This window comes from Pristis pectinata, chromosome 3 (genome assembly GCF_009764475.1).
Source record: "Pristis pectinata isolate sPriPec2 chromosome 3, sPriPec2.1.pri, whole genome shotgun sequence".
NCBI lineage: Eukaryota > Metazoa > Chordata > Chondrichthyes > Rhinopristiformes > Pristidae > Pristis > Pristis pectinata.
In genome coordinates this window covers 77,611,673-77,631,121 of record NC_067407.1, presented here as the reverse complement: position 1 = coordinate 77,631,121, position 19,449 = coordinate 77,611,673, and the positions used below count along the sequence as shown (strand labels likewise).

The window sequence follows — 19,449 nt, the reverse complement described above, 5'->3', positions numbered from 1 at the left end:
GAGGGTTTTAGATTTCTGGATCATTGGGATCTCTTCTCGGGAAGGTGGGACCTGTACAGAGAGGACGGGTTACACCCGAACCAGAAGGGGGCCAATATCCTTGCGGCGAGATTTGCTAGGGTGGTACAGGAGGGTTTAAACTAGTTTGTGAGGGGGAAGGGAACCGGAGGAGTAGGTCAGAGGAAGAAGGGAATGGGGAAAAGTTAGATCAAACAGGTAGAGAGGCTTTGGGGAAGGAGAAACAGAATACAGGCTGTAAAAGTAGTAAGGTAGATGGACTGAAGTGTGTTTACTTAAATGCAAGAAGTGTCAGGAATAAGGGGGATGAACTGAGGGCTTGGATAAGTATGGGGGACTATGATATTGTGGCTATTACTGAGACGTGGCTGACGTCAGGAGAGGAGTGGATATTGAATATTCCTGGTTTTCGGTGTTTTAAGAGGGATAGAGAAGGGTGGAGAAGAGGTGGAGGGGTGGCGATACTGCTCAGGGACACTGTTACGGCTGTGGAAAAGATGGATGTTGTAGAAGGATCATCTCTAGAGTCCGTATGAGTGGAGTTAAGGAACAAGAAAGGAGCAGTTACTCTACTAGGAGTATTCTATAGGCCCCCCGGTAGCAGTAGAGATATAGAGGAGCAGATTGGCAGGCAGTGTTTGGAGAGAAGCAAAAATAACAGGGTCGTTATAATGGGAGACTTCAACTTCCCAAATATAGACTGGAACCTGCTTAGTGCCAAAGGTTTAGATGGGAGAGAATTTGTTAAATGTGTCCAGGAGGGATTCCTGACGCAGTATGTCGACAGGCCGACTAGAGGGAATGCCATGTTAGATCTAGTTTTAGGAAATGAACCGGGACAGGTGAAGGATCTATTGGTGGGTGAGCATTTGGGGGACAGTGACCATTGCTCCATAACCTTTAAAATTGTCATGGACAGGGACAGGTGCAGAGAGGACAAGAGGTTTTTCAATTGGGGAAGGGCTAACTACGAGGCTATAAGGAGAGAACTTGGGAGTGTAAATTGGGATGTCCTTTTTGAAGGAAAATGTACCATGGGGATGTGGTTGATATTCAGGGATCTTATGCAGGATGTTAGGGATAAATATGTCCCAGTGAGGCAGAGAAGGAATGGCAGGGTGAAGGAACCGTGGGTGACGAGAGAGGTGGAACGACTTGTTAGGGAGAAGAAGGTAGCATACATGGGGTATAAGCAGCAAGGTTCAGACAGGGCCCGTGAGGAATATAGGGTAGCGAGGAAGGAACTTAAGAAAGGGCTGAGGAGAGCTAGAAGGGGACATGAAAAGGCTTTGGCTAGTAGGGTTAAGGAAAATCCCAAGGCCTTTCTCAAGTACGTGAAGGGTAGGAGGATGGCTAGGGTGAAGGTAGGTCCGATTAAGGACAAAGGTGGGAGAATTTGCCTGGAGGCGGCGGAAGTGGGAGAAGTTCTGAATGAGTACTTCTCTTCGGTATTCACCAGGGAGAGGGGTCTTGATGATGCAGAAGGGAGTGCTGGTAGGGGTAATGTTCTCGAGGTTGTTGATATCAAGAGAGAGGATGTGTTGAAGTTGTTAAATAATATTAAGACAGATAAATCTCCGGGGCCTGACGGGATTTTCCCCAGGCTGCTTCGAGAGGCTAGGGAGGAGATTGCTGAACCGCTGGTAAGGATCTTTGAGTCCTCGTTGTCTACGGGGGTGGTGCCGGAGGATTGGAGGGTTGCGAATGTGGTCCCCTTGTTCAAAAAAGGTAATAGGGATAGGCCAGGGAATTATAGACCGGTGAGTCTCACGTCTGTGGTGGGTCAGCTGTTAGAAAGGATTCTAAGGGATAGGATTTATGAACACCTAGAGAATCATGGACTGATTAGGGACACCCAGCATGGCTTTGTGAAGGGAAGATCTTGCCTCACAAGCCTGATAGAGTTCTTTGAGGAGGCAACGAGGAAGATTGATGAGGGCAGTGTGGTGGATGTGGTTTACATGGATTTTAGTAAGGCATTTGATAAGGTTCCTCATGGTAGGCTTCTTCAGAAGGTCAGAGGCCAAGGGATCCAAGGAAGCTTGGCTGTGTGGATTAGGAATTGGCTTGCATGTAGAAAGCAGAGGGTTGTGGTGGAAGGAGTGCCCTCGGTTTGGAAGGCAGTGACTAGTAGTGTCCCGCAGGGATCGGTTCTGGGACCTCTACTTTTTGTGATATTTATAGATGACTTAGATGAGGGGGTGGAGGGCTGGGTTAGTAAGTTTGCGGACAACACTAAGATAGGCGGTGTTGTGGATAGTGTGGAGGGCTGTCGGAGCTTACAGAGGGATATTGATAGGATGCAGAGCTGGGCTGACAAGTGGCAGATGGAGTTCAATCCGGAGAAGTGTGAGGTGGTACACTTTGGAAGGACAAACTCCAGGGCAGAGTATAGGGTAAACGGCAAGGTACTTGGCAGTGTGGAGGAGCAGAGGGATCTGGGGGTTCATATTCACAGTTCGTTGAAAGTTGCCTCACAGGTGGAAAGAGCAGTTAAGAAGGCCAATGGGATGTTGGCTTTCATAAGTCGCGGGATTGAGTTTAAGAGCCGCGAGGTTATGATGCAGCTTTACAAAACTCTAGTTAGGCCACATTTAGAGTACTGTGTTCAGTTCTGGTCGCCTCATGATAGGAAGGATGTGGAGGCATTGGAGAGGGTACAGAGGAGATTTACCAGAATGCTGCCTGGATTGGAGGGTATTGAATATGAGGAGATGCTTAAGGTGCTAGGGCTTTATTCACTGGAAAGGAGGAGGATGAGAGGAGACATGATAGAGGTATATAAAATATTGAGAGGAATAGATAGAGTAGACAGTCAGCACCTCCTTCCCAGGGCACCAATGCTCAAGACGAGAGGTCATGGCTTTAAGGTTATGGGTGGGAGGTTCAGGGGCGATGTCAGAGGGAGGTTTTTCACCCAAAGAGTGGTTGGTGCATGGAATGCACTGCCTGGGGTGGTGGTGGAGGCAGATACATTGAACAGGTTCAAGAGCTTGTTGGATAGGCATATGGAGGAACGTGAGATAGAGGGATATGCGGGAGGAAGGGGTTAGGTAGTGAGAGGGTGGTCTGATGGACGGCACGACACGGTGGGCCGAAGGGCCTGTTTTGTGCTGTATGGTTCTATGGTTCTATGATTATTTTTCACTTATGTTTCCTCTCAAGAATTTTGAATTGCATATAATCAAGCACCATTATGATAATATTTAATATCATCAACTAAAGACCTTGTTGAAATTGTGAAATATGTCGCTGCGCTGGCAAGTGTTAAGAACCCTAACCCTGCATATCAAGAGCTTCTGGTTTGAAGATGAGAAATTCCTGACAAGGATACTATTTAGATTGTGTCAGCCTATTTTTCTTTACATAGAATTTACAACATAGAAGCAGGCCACATGATACCACATATTTTCTATTACATCTTCTGACTTAGGATTCCATTATTTTTCCTACCACCAAACATCAATGTATCTGAAATAAAAACCGAAAATACCAGAAATACTCAGCAGGTCAGGCAGCATCTGCGGAAAGAGAAACAGTCAATATCTCAAGCTATCCCTTTATCAGAATCTAGAAAGACAGAAATAAGTTAGTTTAGGTAGCAGACAATGGGGGGGAGAGGCAGCTGATATCCTTTGTCTTAACTGTCACATTAGGTCATCCGGTCTCACTCTCTGAGATATTCCCTTTGCTCCACCCCTCCCCCATCTTCTCTGCTAACTAAACCAAATTTGTTTCTCTTTCCCAGTTCCAATGAAGGGGTTTCAACCTAAAACATTCATTGTTTCTCTTTCCACAGACACTGCCTGATCTGCTGAGTGTTTCCAGTGTTTTGTTTTCTGTTTTTATTTCAGTTTTCCAGCATCTTCAGTCTTTATTTTAATTTTCATTGGTCTAACTGCTGAGCAGTAAATTTTTAAATGTAGCAGATAGTTTTCTCTCATCTTGAAAGTGGTTACCCTTGAAAGTTCACTCGTGGATTTGAACACAAGTTAACAATGCATTGTCTTTTCATTAACGCTGGCCTTTAGTCGAGACCTTAAAATCAAGAAACTGTAACCCCTCTGTGACAGTTCATGTGGATCTTAAACATCCTTTGGTGTTATTCAATCCATGAAAGGTTGCAAAGGCATATTTAATGGTATTCAACTTTTAAAGTTTATATCATATGACACTCAATGACACACTAACCTTGAAATCGCAAGTTGATAGAAGTAAACTTCTGAAGTAAAATACAACACTGAGCTTCTACTACATAGGCAAGGAGACACAAGAGGCTGCAAATGCTGGAATCTGGAGCAACAAACAAGATGCAGGGGGAACTCAGCAGCTCAGGCAGAATCTGTCAAGTCCATTTCCCTCCACAGATGTTGCCTGATCCACTGAGTTCCTCCCACATTTTCTTTGCTACTACATAGGCATGTTAATGAAAATGAACAAGGATGAATTTCCAACCTCTAGTGGAGTAAATTACCACAATCTATTGCAAGACCATATCCTAGCGGTTGGTTTAAGATCTCCATTATGAAAGGTCTTGATGAGTAGTTTGGGTTTGTCTGTCTGAGAAAGATGTGCAGCACAAGACAAAGCCAACGAGAAAGGTTTAGATATTTAGCCAGATGGAGGACATGGCAAAAAAAGTGATAAAATGTTTGTACAAAGAGAGCTAAGCTACTCTGCACATAATACAGTGCCTTGTGATTTACAAATAGTAAAAAGAATTTTGAATCATGCAGAAATTCAACTGAAACATGTGCACTGAATGTGCACTGAAATGGGATACTAGACTGGTATGGTCAAAGTCAAATTTGAATAACCAGCAGTTCAAATTAAATAACCCAAAAATCAAAAGTAGACTTAATTAAAAGTGGAGCAACACACAAAGCACTAGAGGAACTCAGTGGGTCAGGCAACACCTATGGAGGGAAATGGCCTGTCAATGTTTTGGGTCGAGACCCTTCATCTGAACTGGACGCAGATTGGGGGGACTGCTTCATTGAGCACCTCTGCACAGTCCACCATGCAAACAGGGATCTCCCATTGGCCAGCCATTTCAATTCCACTTCCCATTCTGACACCAACATGTCAATCCACAGCCTCCTCCACTGCCAGATCACGGCCAATCGAAAATTAGAACAACACCTCATATTCTGCCAGGGCAGTCTCCTGCCTGGCGGCAATACCATCGAACTCTCAAACTTCCAGTAACCACTCCCCCTCTATCCCTTTCCCCCCCTATTTTTCTTTTCTCTCTCTCCCCTCCTGATCCAACTGGCCCCTATCACCCTATGTCTTTCCCCTCCCCCACCCTCCCCATCTACCTATCACCCATGCACTCCTCCCACCAGTTCCCCTCCCCACCTCCCTCCCTTTATTCTATGCCCCAGTGTCCTCTGCCCTATCAGATTCCATCAGCTTCAGCCCTTTGGCACTTCCACCTATCACCTCACAGCTTCTGAAATCATTCCCACCCTCATCTGAAAATGCCCAATCCAGATGAAGGGTCTTGACCCGAAACAGCAACTGTCCATTTCCCCTCCATAAATGCTGCCTGAATCATTGTGTTCCTCCATCACTTTGTGTGTTGCTCCAGATTCCAGCCTCTGCAGTCTCTTGTGTCTTAATTAAAAGTGGACTACAATATACAGGTGCAACTTCTGGTTCAACATGAAGACATAGCTCTCTTTCCCTACTAGCTAACACACATTGACATGATCATAGCAACAAAAAGTACAACATAAAAAATGAGGACAGAAATCCAGGGCACATAAAGGTTGGAATTCATCATGGACTGCAGCATCAAAAAAAAATGGTGATACCTCATTGGCCTTCCAATATAGTCACACAAATATCACTGGAAAGGGGGAAAAAAGACTGGCTATATGGCAGGCAACTGATCTAATAGCACAAACTTCATGCTCTCTTCCGTACTTAATAATACCTTTTAAGTGTAATTACATAAAAAATACATTAAAGAAAGAGTCCAAAAGATCAACACTGGTGTTTATGATCCTCATGTCTCCTCCCACTTTATCTCTTCAATCACTCCATGCAGTAGTAGAATCTACATTCTAAACACTCAAGTGCATAAATTGGAATGATCATAAATTGGGAGCAGTTGCTAGAGAGAAAAACAACATCCAATAAGTGGAGTACGTTCAAAAGCAAAATGGAAGAACTCAAGTCAGCATGTTCCCATAAGGGCAAAAAGCAAAGATGGTAAGATTAGGGAACCTTGGTTCACAACAGAAATTGAAGGTTTGATCAGAAATGAGAAGGAAACATGTCAGGTACAGGCATTTAGTTTCAAGCAAGTCCTTTGAGGTTTATAGAGGGTGTAGGAGAGAACTCAAGAAAAAAAAACATTGGGGGGGGGGGGGGGGGGGGAAGAAAAAGCAGACATGAAATGGCCTAGGCAAGCAAGATTAAGAAGAATCCCAAAATCTTTTAAGTATACTAAAAGCAAGAAGGTAGCTAGGGAAAGAGATTCCTTTAGAAATGTATGTGTGGAGCCAGAGAAGAGCAGGATCCTAAATGAATACTTCTTAGTGGTATTCACCAGGGAGGAGGAATTGGGGGATGGAGAGTTAAGGGAGGGGTATGCTGATGTTCTGGAATATGCTTGTTTCAAGAAGGAAGTGTTATAGATATTGGCACACATTAAGATGGATATCCCCAGGGTCTAATAGGATCTATCCCAGAATGCTATGGGAAGCAAGGGAGGAGTTAGCTGGAGCTCTAACAAAGATTTTTGCATCATTGTTAGTCACAGGTGAGGTACCAGAGGACTGAAGGATAGCTAATGTTGTTCCCTTATTCAAAAAGGACAACAGAGATAAGCCAGGAAATTACAGGCCAGTGAGCCTTACATCAATAGCAGAGAAATTATTGGAAAATTCTAAGGGACAGGATACGTGTTCATTTGGAAAAGCAGAGAATGATAAAGGAAAAGTCAACATAGCATGGTCCAGGGAAAATCCTGTCTCACAATCTGAATGAGATCTTTTGAGGACATAAAGAAAATTGATGAAGTCAGTGCAGTAGACATGGCTTACATGGACTTTAGCAAGGCTTTTGATAAAATCCCACACGGTAGGCTGGCCCAGAAAGTTAGGGCACACGAGATCCAAGGTGTGTTGGCAAATTGGATCCAAAATTTGCTTGGCAATAGGAGGCAGAGGGTAGTAGTTGAGCAATGTTTTTCTGCCTAAAAATCTGTAACAAGTGGTGTACCACAGGGATCGGTGCTGGGATCTTTGAGAATGTAGGTGGTCTGATTAGTAAGTTTGCTGACAACACAAAAATTGGTGGAGTAGTAGATAGTGAAGAAGGTTGTGAAAGGAAAGAGTACAGAGGGACATAGATCAACTGGAAAGTTGAGTGAAGTAGTGACAGATGGAAGTTAATCCAGACTAGCGATGCATTTTGGGACATCAAATACTAACAGGACATATTACATAAATGGCAGGGACCTCAGGAGTGTTGAGATGCAGAGTGACCTTGCTGTCCAGGTTCATAGCCTCCTGAAAATGGCGACAAAGGGAATTAGGGTAGTGAAGAAGGCAGTCGGTATGCTTGCCTTCATAGGGCGAGGCTCTGAGTATGAGAGTTGGGACATCATGTTGCAGCTGTACAAAGTATTAGTTAGGTGCACTTCTGGTCACAACACTATTGGATGGGGTAGCATTGGAAAAAGTGCAGAAAAGATTAACCAGGATGTTGCCTGGAATGGAGGGCTTTACTTCCAAGGAGATATTGGATGGGCCAGTTTATCCTCACTGGAACATAGAAGGAAGAGGGGTGACCTTATAGAGGTTCATAAAATTATGAAAGACGTAGATGGGGTAGATAATCAGTCTTTTCCCAGGGTGGGGGAATCTAAAGCTAGAAAGCATAGGTTTAAGGTGAGGGGGAGAAACTTAGAAGGAGATCTGAGGGGTAAGTCCCCCCCCCCCCACACAGAGGGTGATGGTTATATGGAATTAGCTGCTAGCGGAAGTGGTGGAGGCAGCTACAAATACCGAATTTAAAAAGGCATTTGGACAGGCACTTGGATAGGAAAGGGGTAGAGGGATGCAGGCCTAATGCAGGCAAATGGGATTAGAGTAGATGGGCATCACTGTCAGCATGGATGAGTTGGGTTGAAGGGCCTGTTTCTGTGCTGTAAAACTATTTCTACCTGAAATTATTACCAAATTATGTTATTTGAAAAGAAAGTGAACTGTGCCAACAATCTCGAGGCTGTCAGCTAATCTCTCTCATGTATTTACAATACTACCCGAGTTCCCTTGATGGAATTACTGCACAATAATCCCTCCTGGGTATCCATTATCACCATGTAATACAATCCTAGCCAGTTATTATTCTACTCCTGTACGTTAAACAGCACAAATTGGTGCCACGCCAAAGGTGCAATATGCGTTTAGAAGCAGTTAAAATATGAAGCTGGTAAAACAAAGTATTAATCTTTCTCAAAGTCTGAGAAAAAGGATTTCTGAAGTTAATAATAAACTAATATGTCGCACGCTCTCTTTACCATAATTGCACATGTATATCTTTAAAAAAACAAATGATATTTTAGATTTGCTTGCAAATGTTAAAACTGAATCCTCACTATGTGACTAAAGAAAGCAGAAATAACAAATTTGATAAAATGCATTTCAAGTCATTACAATCACCACCTGATTAAGATGCTCGACAACACACACACACACACACACACACACACACAACGAATGGATTTACAGGCCAATCTGGTTTCCATTAGGTCACCAGAACCATATCTGGTTTCCACTGGGTTGACTGTAAAGAACTAATTACAACGTGCAACCAACTTAATTATTAAGATGATTACCTCAAAATACAAAAATCAGATTAGAACTTTCCAACCATGAAGGAACTGAAGCAAAGAGATAAAACATTTAAAAATTAGATAAAACTAAAAGTTGTATAATGGTAAACTGATGTTCTTTTTAAGTATGGTCCATCAGGTGTTCAGAAAAATACATTCCATTTGGGATTATTACTCCATGAAACCATTTTTAAAACTATAACATGTATGATCAGCAATATGGATTACAAGTGGTAAATTCTCGAAATGTACGCTGACAAATGTGATTTCTGACTGAATTGGCTCTGAGCAATTAGAAAATACAATATTAACAGTGTATCAATTCTCAGTGCATTGAGCTGAAGTTTCATGGTTTAGCTGACTGCCCAAAGGAGAGGTGAGGGAGGGGAGGGGATAGTGGAGGAAAAGTTGATGTGTCCTTTCCCTTCAATCTGGAAAATTATTGAGAGCAAAACGTATCATAGAAGAGATTTGTCTTGAAACATTGCTCAATCTTTTGAGGGTACAGTTAAGTCCATTTCAAGGGCTTTAGTGAAACACAGGAACAAGATCCGCTCCGTATAATCAGTGGCATTTGTCTGTACTTCAAGTGTGTGATTCCCTCCAAAGTCGCAAGTGGGAATCTACATGAAATGCACTAGCCTTGAATTTTATTTTTAAATATTAATTTGTTAAAATAAAAAAAGTATATAAAGTTAAATATTCATAACAATTCATGTTACTTCTATTACTATTTCACATCATGAGTTATTATTTATTTACAACATTGAAGCCAATAGTTCATTGGGTTTTAACACAGATTTCAACTAATTAATGTGCAATGGCAGGAGGGCCCTAAACTGTAGATCTTTTGCACAGAGCCCTTGAAGCCTGTTTCAGCATATAACCCTAGGGCGGGACAGTTTTTGGCACTTGGTCATGTACAAAACCTCCAGAATACTATCAGGTTTCTGGAATATCTGAGGACTTCTTTCACCGCTTTATAGCTTCCCAACAGCAACTGATATTTGTTTCATTGCGTGTCCCTAGGAACACTCCATTCAGCACAATGTCCTCTGTTATGCAGTTGTTCGGGATGAACCTCAATACCCTACATCTCCTACGAGATATTTCTGGCAAAGGCACATTATCTGAGAGGTGTACTTGTCACGAGGACAGTATGCAGCATGGCCAATATTTTGACAATGCATGAAAAATCTGACAGGGACAGCCTTTCTCACCACCATGTACAATACACATGGCATTGATCAATTTAACAAGGTGTATATAATTGAGTACACTAGTATATTCAAGTTAGATCTCAACATGACATACTCGTACCCAAGTGAGAGGGGCATGGATTCAAGTCCCACTTCAGAGAATTCAGCACATAATCTAGACTGCCACTGAATGAGCACTGAGTGCTGTCTTTCATAAAGGATGCTGAATTGAAGCCCCATCTTTTCTTTCAAAGGGATGGAAAAGATCCTACGGAACAAATTTAAAATGGAGCTGGGAACTCTGCTTTGATATGTTACGTTTCCCACAAGTTACTCCACTTCAGTGTATCTTAATGCTTTCCAATCAATCCTCAAGTAATGAAAGGCACTGTGAAGTACAATGTACTTCTTTCTTCAGAAATCAATGTTTCAAGGCCCATTGCTAAATTTGAATACATAATCTAGGCTGACACTTCAGTACAATGCAAAGAATGTTAGAATATTTTAGTTCACCTGTACACATGGGAATTAAGGATACAATAGAAACGTTAAAAATAAGCAGGACATTCTCCTAGTCTACTGAATAATACTCATTCTTCAACTACATCCTCACAAATTAGATACAAGTTGTTCTTGGTGAGATTCTGCTGAACGCAAAGTAATTGCTGTGTTTACTTACGAGTCATTGCACTTGAAAGTAATAAAAGCTCTTCCTTTGGAAAGACAAGATCACAGTAAGATTTTGCTACATGGCTTAAGGACTGAATCATGACTGAATTATTTAAAACATGAATTTTAAAAAAAGGTACACATTTCAGCCCAATACAGAGAAGCATTTAGTGAGTCCTAATTTCCAGTAACCTTATGTTAATATCCTTGATCTGCCCTGGGATGGGAAGATTCTACCAACATACAAAAGAGCCTCAGAGTGCAGGAAAATGTTCATCCACAATATTTAATATTATTAGCAAGTGCTAGTACTATCAATACAAAATATTTGGTTTCTGATTGCCCAGAGAATCTAAACAGGCAACGTGCAGCAGAATCTACACTGGAACTATTTTTGAACAGACATGATTCTTACAGCACAAAGCTACAAATAAAATTCCCCTCATAATCTGGAAGCAAACACAACCTGCACATTGAGCAGGATGATGCAAGGTTAGGTGACAATGTGGGCCATGAAGCTGATGCAGAGGGGCTTCAGGGCGTATAAATAGGCTGAGCGAATGGACAAGGATATGGCAGATGGAATACAATGTGGAAAAATGTGAAGTCATCCACTTTGGCAGAAACAAAACAGAAAGGCAACATTTTGTTTTTAAATATGGCAAGAGATTGAAAGGTGTTGATTTTCAAAGGAACCTGGGTGTCCTTGTACATGAATCACTGTTAACTTGCAGGTCCATCAAGGAATTAGGAAGGAAAACAATATGTTGGCCTTTATTTCAAGAGGATTTGAGTACAAGGGTAGAGATGTCTCACTCCAATCATATATCAGGCCACATATAGAGCACTGTATACAGATCTGCTCTCCTTACCCAAGGAAGGATATCTTTGTGATGTGGGAATGCAGTTTGTTGTACGATGCAAGGTTAAAACAGACTGGGTGTATATTCACTCAAGTTTAGAAGAAAGAGAAGTGGCCTCATTAAAATGTACAGAATTCTTAATGGACTTTACAGACTACCTGCAAAATTGATGTTTCCACTAGCTGGAACATCTAGAATCAGAAGCCAATCTTGAAATAATGAGTCAGCTATTCAGGACTGAGATGAGAAGAAACTTGTTCACCCAAAGAGTAGTGAACCTTTGGAATTCTCTTACCCAAGAGAGTGGTGGAGGCGCAGGCTCTGTGCATGTTCAATTAGGTGATGAATACATTTTTAGCTATTAAGGGAATCAAGGGATATGGGATTAGAGTAGGAAAATCAAAGATTTACCAAGATCTTATTGAATGGCGATGAAGGCACAAAAGACTGAGTGGCATACTCCTATTTCTTATGTTCTTATGACAGACTCGCATCTCAAATAAAAAAATGTACATTTCTATTGAAAACCTTATTAAAGTTTCACTTCCTGGAATTGCATTGAAAGTGGTACTAAAATTCCAAGAACTCTTTGTTCCCTCAGATTTAGCAGAGAAATTGTCCAGTAACAGCATAACCTTGATCCTTCTTCATTGCTGATACAGTTATGTAAAGTCATGAATTCAATGTCCACTGAAATTTGTAGAATAAAATATTAGTTCCTTTCTTCCACCATTTTTCACCAAAGCAGTTTACTTTCTTTCTTTAAAAACTTCACCCAATTTCAATGCTATGCACAGATCCATTCTGATTGGATTTAGCTTTCACCATGAAATAGGAGCAAATTAGAAGAAATACATGGAGCAAATACATATTTATATAAAGCTATTTACATAAAATACAAAATCAAAAATGGTAATTCACAGCTTGACTAACTTTTTGCCAATTTCTCATCACCTCTCCTGAAAGCATGGGGTTGTTGTGAAAAGGGGTTCAATTCACACTAGATGACCTCTATTAACTTGTACACGTGTTTATTATTCATGCATGATAGACAGTGCACCCTAACCCTAAAGCATGGAGCATCATTTGGCATAACCAGATTCTCAGCTTGCTCAACATTCACAGATTACATTAGTCATTATGCAGCAAACTACCCTAACCCCATGCTCCACCCTACTCCTGCTTTAGCTCTGGAAGACCAAAGCTACACTTAAGCACACTAACTGATGCCAGCTAGAGATCAGAAATAAGGAAATAAACCTGCAATCCTGTGGTCAGGTAAGAAATGAACCTGCAGTCTTCTAGTTCAGGCAGGTTGGTGTCCAAAAGTCAATATTTCTGGGTGGGGAAGGGAAGGGTTAATCCAAATAAGGATCAAATTTAGAGTTGATGTGCAGATAGAAATATGAAACCAGAATGCAAGAGATTTCCTGCATTGTCAAAATAGATAACTATTTAACTTTAAACTACATAATAGACTAATGAATAAATTGAGACTTTGCAGAGTTGGGGGGCATATCAGGATGGATGCCTACTAGCTGGATACCTGAATGCAGAAAAGAGAGGTAAAAGATAGCTCAACAGTGGCACAAAGTACAACATGGGGTCCCACAAGGACCAGTGTTAGAAGAAATATTGTTCATAGTTTATATTAACAATTTAGACTTTTGAACAAAAAAAAATGAAATTTCTAAATTTGCAGATGGTGCCAAAGTGGGAGAAACAGTAAACACTGAGGGGGACTACAACCAAACTAGTTATCAAAAGACATCAATAATATGTTTGCAAAGCAGTGAAATAATTGCAAAATACATTTCAAAATAGATAAATCTGAAGTAGTATATTATGGTTAAGCAAAAAAGTTCTCACCTGACTTGATAAAAGAGTTTAAATGGAAATAAGAGAAGCAAATAGATCCTAAAGTACAAATAATCAGGCCACTAAAAATTGTGATACAAGCCAGTAAAGCATAGCAATCTAAAAAGATTTATTTTGTAGGGGTGGAACTGAAACACAGATAAAATGTTAAATGAATCAGACCTTAGCTAGGTTGTACTGAGTATTGTTCTGGATGCCATGCACTTGAAAGGATATCGAGGAACTGGAGAAGATACATAATGAGTTTATAAAGATTATAATACAAGGTTATATTATCATAAAGGGCTGAGGGATGATCTAACAGGTATTTGAATTATGAATAGCTTTGATACCTGGTGGGACAAAAAGCGAATGTATCCATTTGTGGGGAAAATATGTTTTCTTAATATACTACTGTTAGTGACTTTTTCTTATAACACTCTCATAAGTTACCTCAAAGTTTTGCTATATTAAGGATACAATATAAAAAACAGTGGAGAGAAAAATGGTGTGGTTAACCATGTCAAAGACTGCATGGAGGACATAATCAAAACATTGCATTAATGACTATGACAAGAAATATACACTGGCAAGATTCTTATAAATAGTTCCAAGAAAGAAACTCATGAACTTGGCAGACCATGACATGTTCAAAACCTGGAAGACAGGCAAGGTTTACAGTGGGCAACAGTTTGTAAAGACAATGAGTCACAAGATTTTATTTTAAAAGGAATGAAAACAATACTTGAGAAGATAATGCCATTACCAACATACAGAAGTTACAAAGAAATCAAATAGGAAATGCAGATGTTTACCCTAACTCACCGTCATAGGGAGCAGTTGAGATGAATACTATAGAGCCATTTAATGGGAAACTAGACAGGCAGAGAGAGACAGGAATAGAGAGTCGTGCTGATAGAGTTAATTGAAGAAAATTGGGAGATTTGGGTGGAGCATAAATCCTGGTCTGGACTGGTTTGCCCTTAACTTGTGCTGTACATTTTATGTAATTCTACTTATAGTTAATGATATTTCATTTTCCCCATTTCCTGTCTGGCTGGATAATAAAACGGAAGACCCATATGGTGAAGTCATGGATGTAGTTCCAGGGCAAAGGCAACAGCAACAGCTGGGGGGGATAAAAAAAGTTTTAATCTCCAGCTGTCTTTTTTTAACCCTGACCTTCAAAGTACTTGAAGATAAATCTGGATGATAAAAAGGATGCTTCGCACATACTGGAATGGATGCCTTTGATCTTAATGATCTTCACCAAACCATCATAAGCTCTTACTCTCTCAACCAAAGTATCCAGGAAGACAAGTCAATTCAGTGTGTTTAAGCAAAATATTCATCACTGCCAAATGGTATTTAAAGCAATTGCTTTTAATCACCATGCTTCTGATCCAGCCTGTTAATCCTGTTATCACTTTACTTTAAGATAAGGGACAAACCCAGCTGATTCTTTCTGTAAAAATATGCAAGTGGCCATATCACCAATGTTATTTTGCAAAACAACAAATATTGAAAATGATTTTAAGAATGCTTTCAACTATTCAATGCCTTTTTTCAATATTTATTAACCTTAAACAGAGAAACATTGACACCAACAAATTATGGATAAAACACAAATAACAGCGTAGGCTTCCTCTTGCCTCCCTTGCAATTAACCAAATCAAAGAAAAGCAAATTAGAGACTAAATTCTGTATTTTATACAACAGCCAATAATAATATGGTGAATAACTTTATGAAAAGTTATAAGCATATAATGTTGAATAACATAATATACTGTATCAGCACAAAACCAACCAGCTCTCAGCATTGAATTAATCCAATGGCATGAAAATTAAATCTTCCTAAAGCTATTTTAAGAGGTTGCATTAATGCAGAGCAGCAATGTAATAGCACCAAGCCTGGCAAGGTATGCCACACTTGGAATGCATTCTGCATTGTAGCTGCAACTTTAAGGACCTTCCAGTTCTAAATCCTCATTTTAAATATTTTTAAAAAGCAGTTTTACTTCAGAAAACAATACTTTAGGATACAGTATAGAAGAAATGTGATGCATGATATGTGGTAACTGAAGTGTGTTTGGGATAAAAAGTAACAATGGACTCATCTCCACAGCTCTCCACCACTGTTTTTCCCCATTGTATATCTGGATCTTCTGGGATATTCACAGGATTGATCATAAATTCACAAGGATTGATTCCTACAAATAGGAGACTATACTATTTTTTTTATTACCAGGGCAATAAAAATGAACTAAATGGATGTAGAAACTGCATGATGAGAAGTGCCCAATTTCCATGATAGCCCATTATCAATTTCTCCTTAAGTGCCTTTACTGACTTAATATTTGCAGCTTTTTTCCCCCAAATACTGCAAGGTAATTTAGAATCAGATTTATTATCACTGTCTTATATGATGTGAAATTTGATGTTTTGTGGTAGCAGTATAGTGCAAAAGGCATAAAATTACTATAAAATTACAAAATAAATAAATAGTGCAAAAAAATAATGAGGTAGCATTCATGTAATCATGAACCATTCAGAAATCTGATGACGGAGGGGAAGAAACTGTTCCTGAATCATTGACTTTGGGTCTTAAGGCTCCTGTACCTCCTCCCTGACAGTAGTAATGAGAAGAGGGCAGGTATCAGATGGCAAGGGTCCTTAATGATGGATGCCATCTTCTTGAGTTACCGCCTCTTGAAGATGTCCTCAATGGCGGGGAGCATTGCGCCTGTAATGGAGCTGGCTGAGTCTACAACCCTCTGCAGCCTCTTGCGATCCACAGACCCTCCATACCAGGCCATGGTGCAACCAGTCAGAATGCTCTCCACCGTACATCTATAGAAATTTGCAAGAGTCTTTGGTGACATACCAAATCTCAAACTCCTAATGACGTAGAGCCACTGGCATGCCTTCTTTGTGATTGCATCAATGTGTTGGGCCCACCTCCTTCTTCCAATACAAGCCCTAAACTTATTTCCCACTTTTACTACACAGCAATTATCCTGTTATCCCAATTCCAATTCTCCCCCAATCAACATCACCAAAATAAAAAGATGCCATAGACAAAGCTGCTGTGTATAAGTTGCTACTATATTTGCTTGGTTGAACAGAGCAGAGAGGAAAGCAAAAGGGGGAGGAGAGGATGGGGGGGTGAAGGGGGTTAGTGGATGACTTGAGGAGAGGAAAAGGGGGGGTGAAGGGGGTTAGTGGATGACTTGAGGAGAGGAAAAGGGGGGGTGAAGGGGGTTAGTGGATGACTTGAGGACAGGAAAAGGGGGGTGAAGGGGGTTAGTGGATGACTTGAGGAGAGGAAAAGGAGGGGTGGAGCAGAGACTTGGAAAAAGACATACGGATGGTATGAAGGGAAAAAGACACAGGGATGATGGGAAAAGGAATCAGAAACGGGTGAGTCTAGGAGGGGAACACAATGGAAGCAGGTGCAGAGTAGAACACTAGGGGAGGAGGGAAAGTGTGGATCTAATCCAGAGGGGAATGAGAGGAACAGATGTAGGGGCGGTGTGTAAGAGAGAGAGCAAGGCCATCTGAGAGAGGAAGGTAGTCCCAAGGGCTCCACCAGAGAGTGAGAGAATCCATAGAGAAACAGAAAAGAGAAATTAATACTCATTACTCTCAGATACTGCAGAAAGGCAGCATCCTAGGAAAGTGTCATTCTTCTCGGAATGACACACAAAGGTCCGAATGATTCAAAGAGAAAAATTATATTTAATATGGAGCAGTTGAGCCCTTTTCTACCATCACACTGCAACTTTTAGTATAGTTTATTTCACTTCACGCGAGCTGAACTGCAAATGGTTATAGAAATGCTAAAATATCCCTCAAAGTATATAAACAAACGACTATTAAAACTGTTTCCTGACTCTTAACCAGCAGTGGATATATGAGAACGTCATTATAGTAAACACAACTCAGAAACTTATACAGTAGCCTCTGAACAATTGAATTATCTTCCTTGTTAATAGGTGGTTAAATTCTTGTGGAAATGAACCAATTTATCTTTTAATGCATTGTTGAATTATTTCCACAGTTTTGAAATGTATTCAGGCAATTTTCTTGGCCGAAATAAAAAAATTTATTTTCCAAATGACCTCTTCCGTCTTTGAGAAAAGCTGACTCAACGCTTGAATGCAAGTGAGAGGTACGGTCAGGTCCGCTTCAGTGACTAAAAAGGTTACATTTAAGGTTACTGTTGCTGCATGAGAAACTCGAAGGAAGCGAGGTATTTATATACAGCAAATTAACGCTTTAATGCTTCGTTGCTTTTAAACGGAGCAGATTTTGAAGTTGTAAATAAAACGGTAACTTGTCTGCTGTGCCTTTGGTGTTACAGCACCAGCCCACGCATGGACGAAGCAGTCTTACCTCCGGTAACCAATTCTCATTCCTGTCTTCGCATCCGTGCTGAGGTCGTTGTCCTTTTTACTGGCTGCTGCCTTGTGGCTGTGTTTCAATCTCGGAGCAGGTTGTGGTGAGTCCTTCTGCAGGGTCGTAACGGTCGTGTCATGTTCTACTGTAAGGGAATCAGCCCTCCTTCGCATTACTAGAAAAAAACAAAACGCTAAGAGCCGCCTTTTACTTAGGAGAGGCGAGGGGGAACAAAAAGTAGTAGAGCTGAAGGCAAAATGCCCCGGGAGCTGGTAAGGAGGGGTTGCAGAAGAACCGGCGAGGTTGAACCGTGCTAATGCAGATCGTATGGACTTCAGTCACACAGTGTACAGTGTTGCTGAAGGAACCCAGTTTGGTACATTGTTTGCAGCAACTCCCACCTCTTCGAATCAGCTGATCAGCCGCAACCTCCAACCTCTCACCCGCTTGTAACGCGCAGGCCTCCCACGTTTTAAGAGACAGCGTTGAAATTGGTATCCATTTTTCAAGCAGGCAGGAAGGTCACCAAGTCGTTGATCTTGTAGCATTAACCGTACAAGAAAAGTTCACCCAAATGAATTAAGAATGCACAACATCAGCTTTTGTGTGTGTGGCAGCAAGACGAAAGTTGGTATTGTAGTTGATAGTGTAGCACGTGTTCGATTAAAAAATACAGAATTAATCGCTCCTGCTTACTTCGCGTGGTGGGAGAATCGGGAAGCAGAGACTAGGTCTGGTAATCGGCAAAAAGGCCAGAGAAGATCAGCTTTTTGACGCAGGGAGAAAAAGAGAGGCTAGAGGAGAAATGTAGGGAGGAATCTGGAATGCGTTATCTGACATTGATGGAGACAAATTCAGTGATAACTTTTGAAAGAGAATTTAAATGGAATAACAAGTGTAGAGTTATGGGAGAAAGCTTTGTATGGGCATATTATTTGCTTATTCACGATTTCATTAGCAGGTTAAATTGAATAATAATCACTGTTAGTAACTGATACTATAGTCACCGGATGGTTTTATTGATCATTGTGGTATAAAATATTTCCAAAGATTTACAGTAATTGCAGACTTTTTATTTCAAACAAACTTGCATTTAAATTGTAATACTGTGCAATTTAAGGAGGTCCCAAAGTACACAACTAAGTTGTACACAGAAAAGTTTACTAATAACAATTAAGTAAAAGATCAGATCATCTGTTTTAGATCTTGATTAAGGGATATACATTGGCCAAAAAGTCACAAAAATATCCCTGATTTTCTTTGATTAGTATAAAAATATATTTATTGCATTTACCTCACAGCACAGACTGGGCATTAGTTTAAAGTCTGAGACCTGAAATTTTCTTTGATTATTGAAAAAGCCGCACTAATGCTCAACGCAAACCTGATCACTTTAACTGAGTTGTATAGTATGTGGTTGAATCTGGTCTACCAGGTACTCTTTGATCGAAGTCACTGTCAGCATCTGAATGAGAGCTGACTAGGAAAAGGGCAAGAATTATTAATATATTTAAACCTATTTACAAAATGTACCTCTAATGGCTTGAAGAGTTATCAGGTCTTCGCAGGATTCAAAATGGTGATTGTTCACACA

At 40.6% G+C, this 19,449-nt stretch overlaps 2 protein-coding genes across 2 annotated transcripts in view; one reads left to right on the top strand and one right to left on the bottom strand.

The window, feature by feature from the left end:
• The window catches only part of abhd12 (abhydrolase domain containing 12, lysophospholipase), a 121,369-nt gene extending 102,470 nt beyond the window's left edge, over positions 1-18,899 (bottom strand). Inside the window, exon 1 of the mRNA XM_052010938.1 lies at positions 17,853-18,899. Within this exon, the coding sequence (XP_051866898.1) occupies positions 17,853-18,028 (176 nt within the window). The 5' untranslated portion in view covers positions 18,029-18,899. The remainder of the gene's footprint in view (positions 1-17,852) is intronic.
• Positions 17,825-19,449, top strand: part of gins1 (GINS complex subunit 1 (Psf1 homolog)) — a 32,945-nt gene continuing 31,320 nt past the window's right edge. Inside the window, exon 1 of the mRNA XM_052010941.1 lies at positions 17,825-17,958. The gene's annotated coding sequence lies outside the window, so the exon portion shown is untranslated. The remainder of the gene's footprint in view (positions 17,959-19,449) is intronic.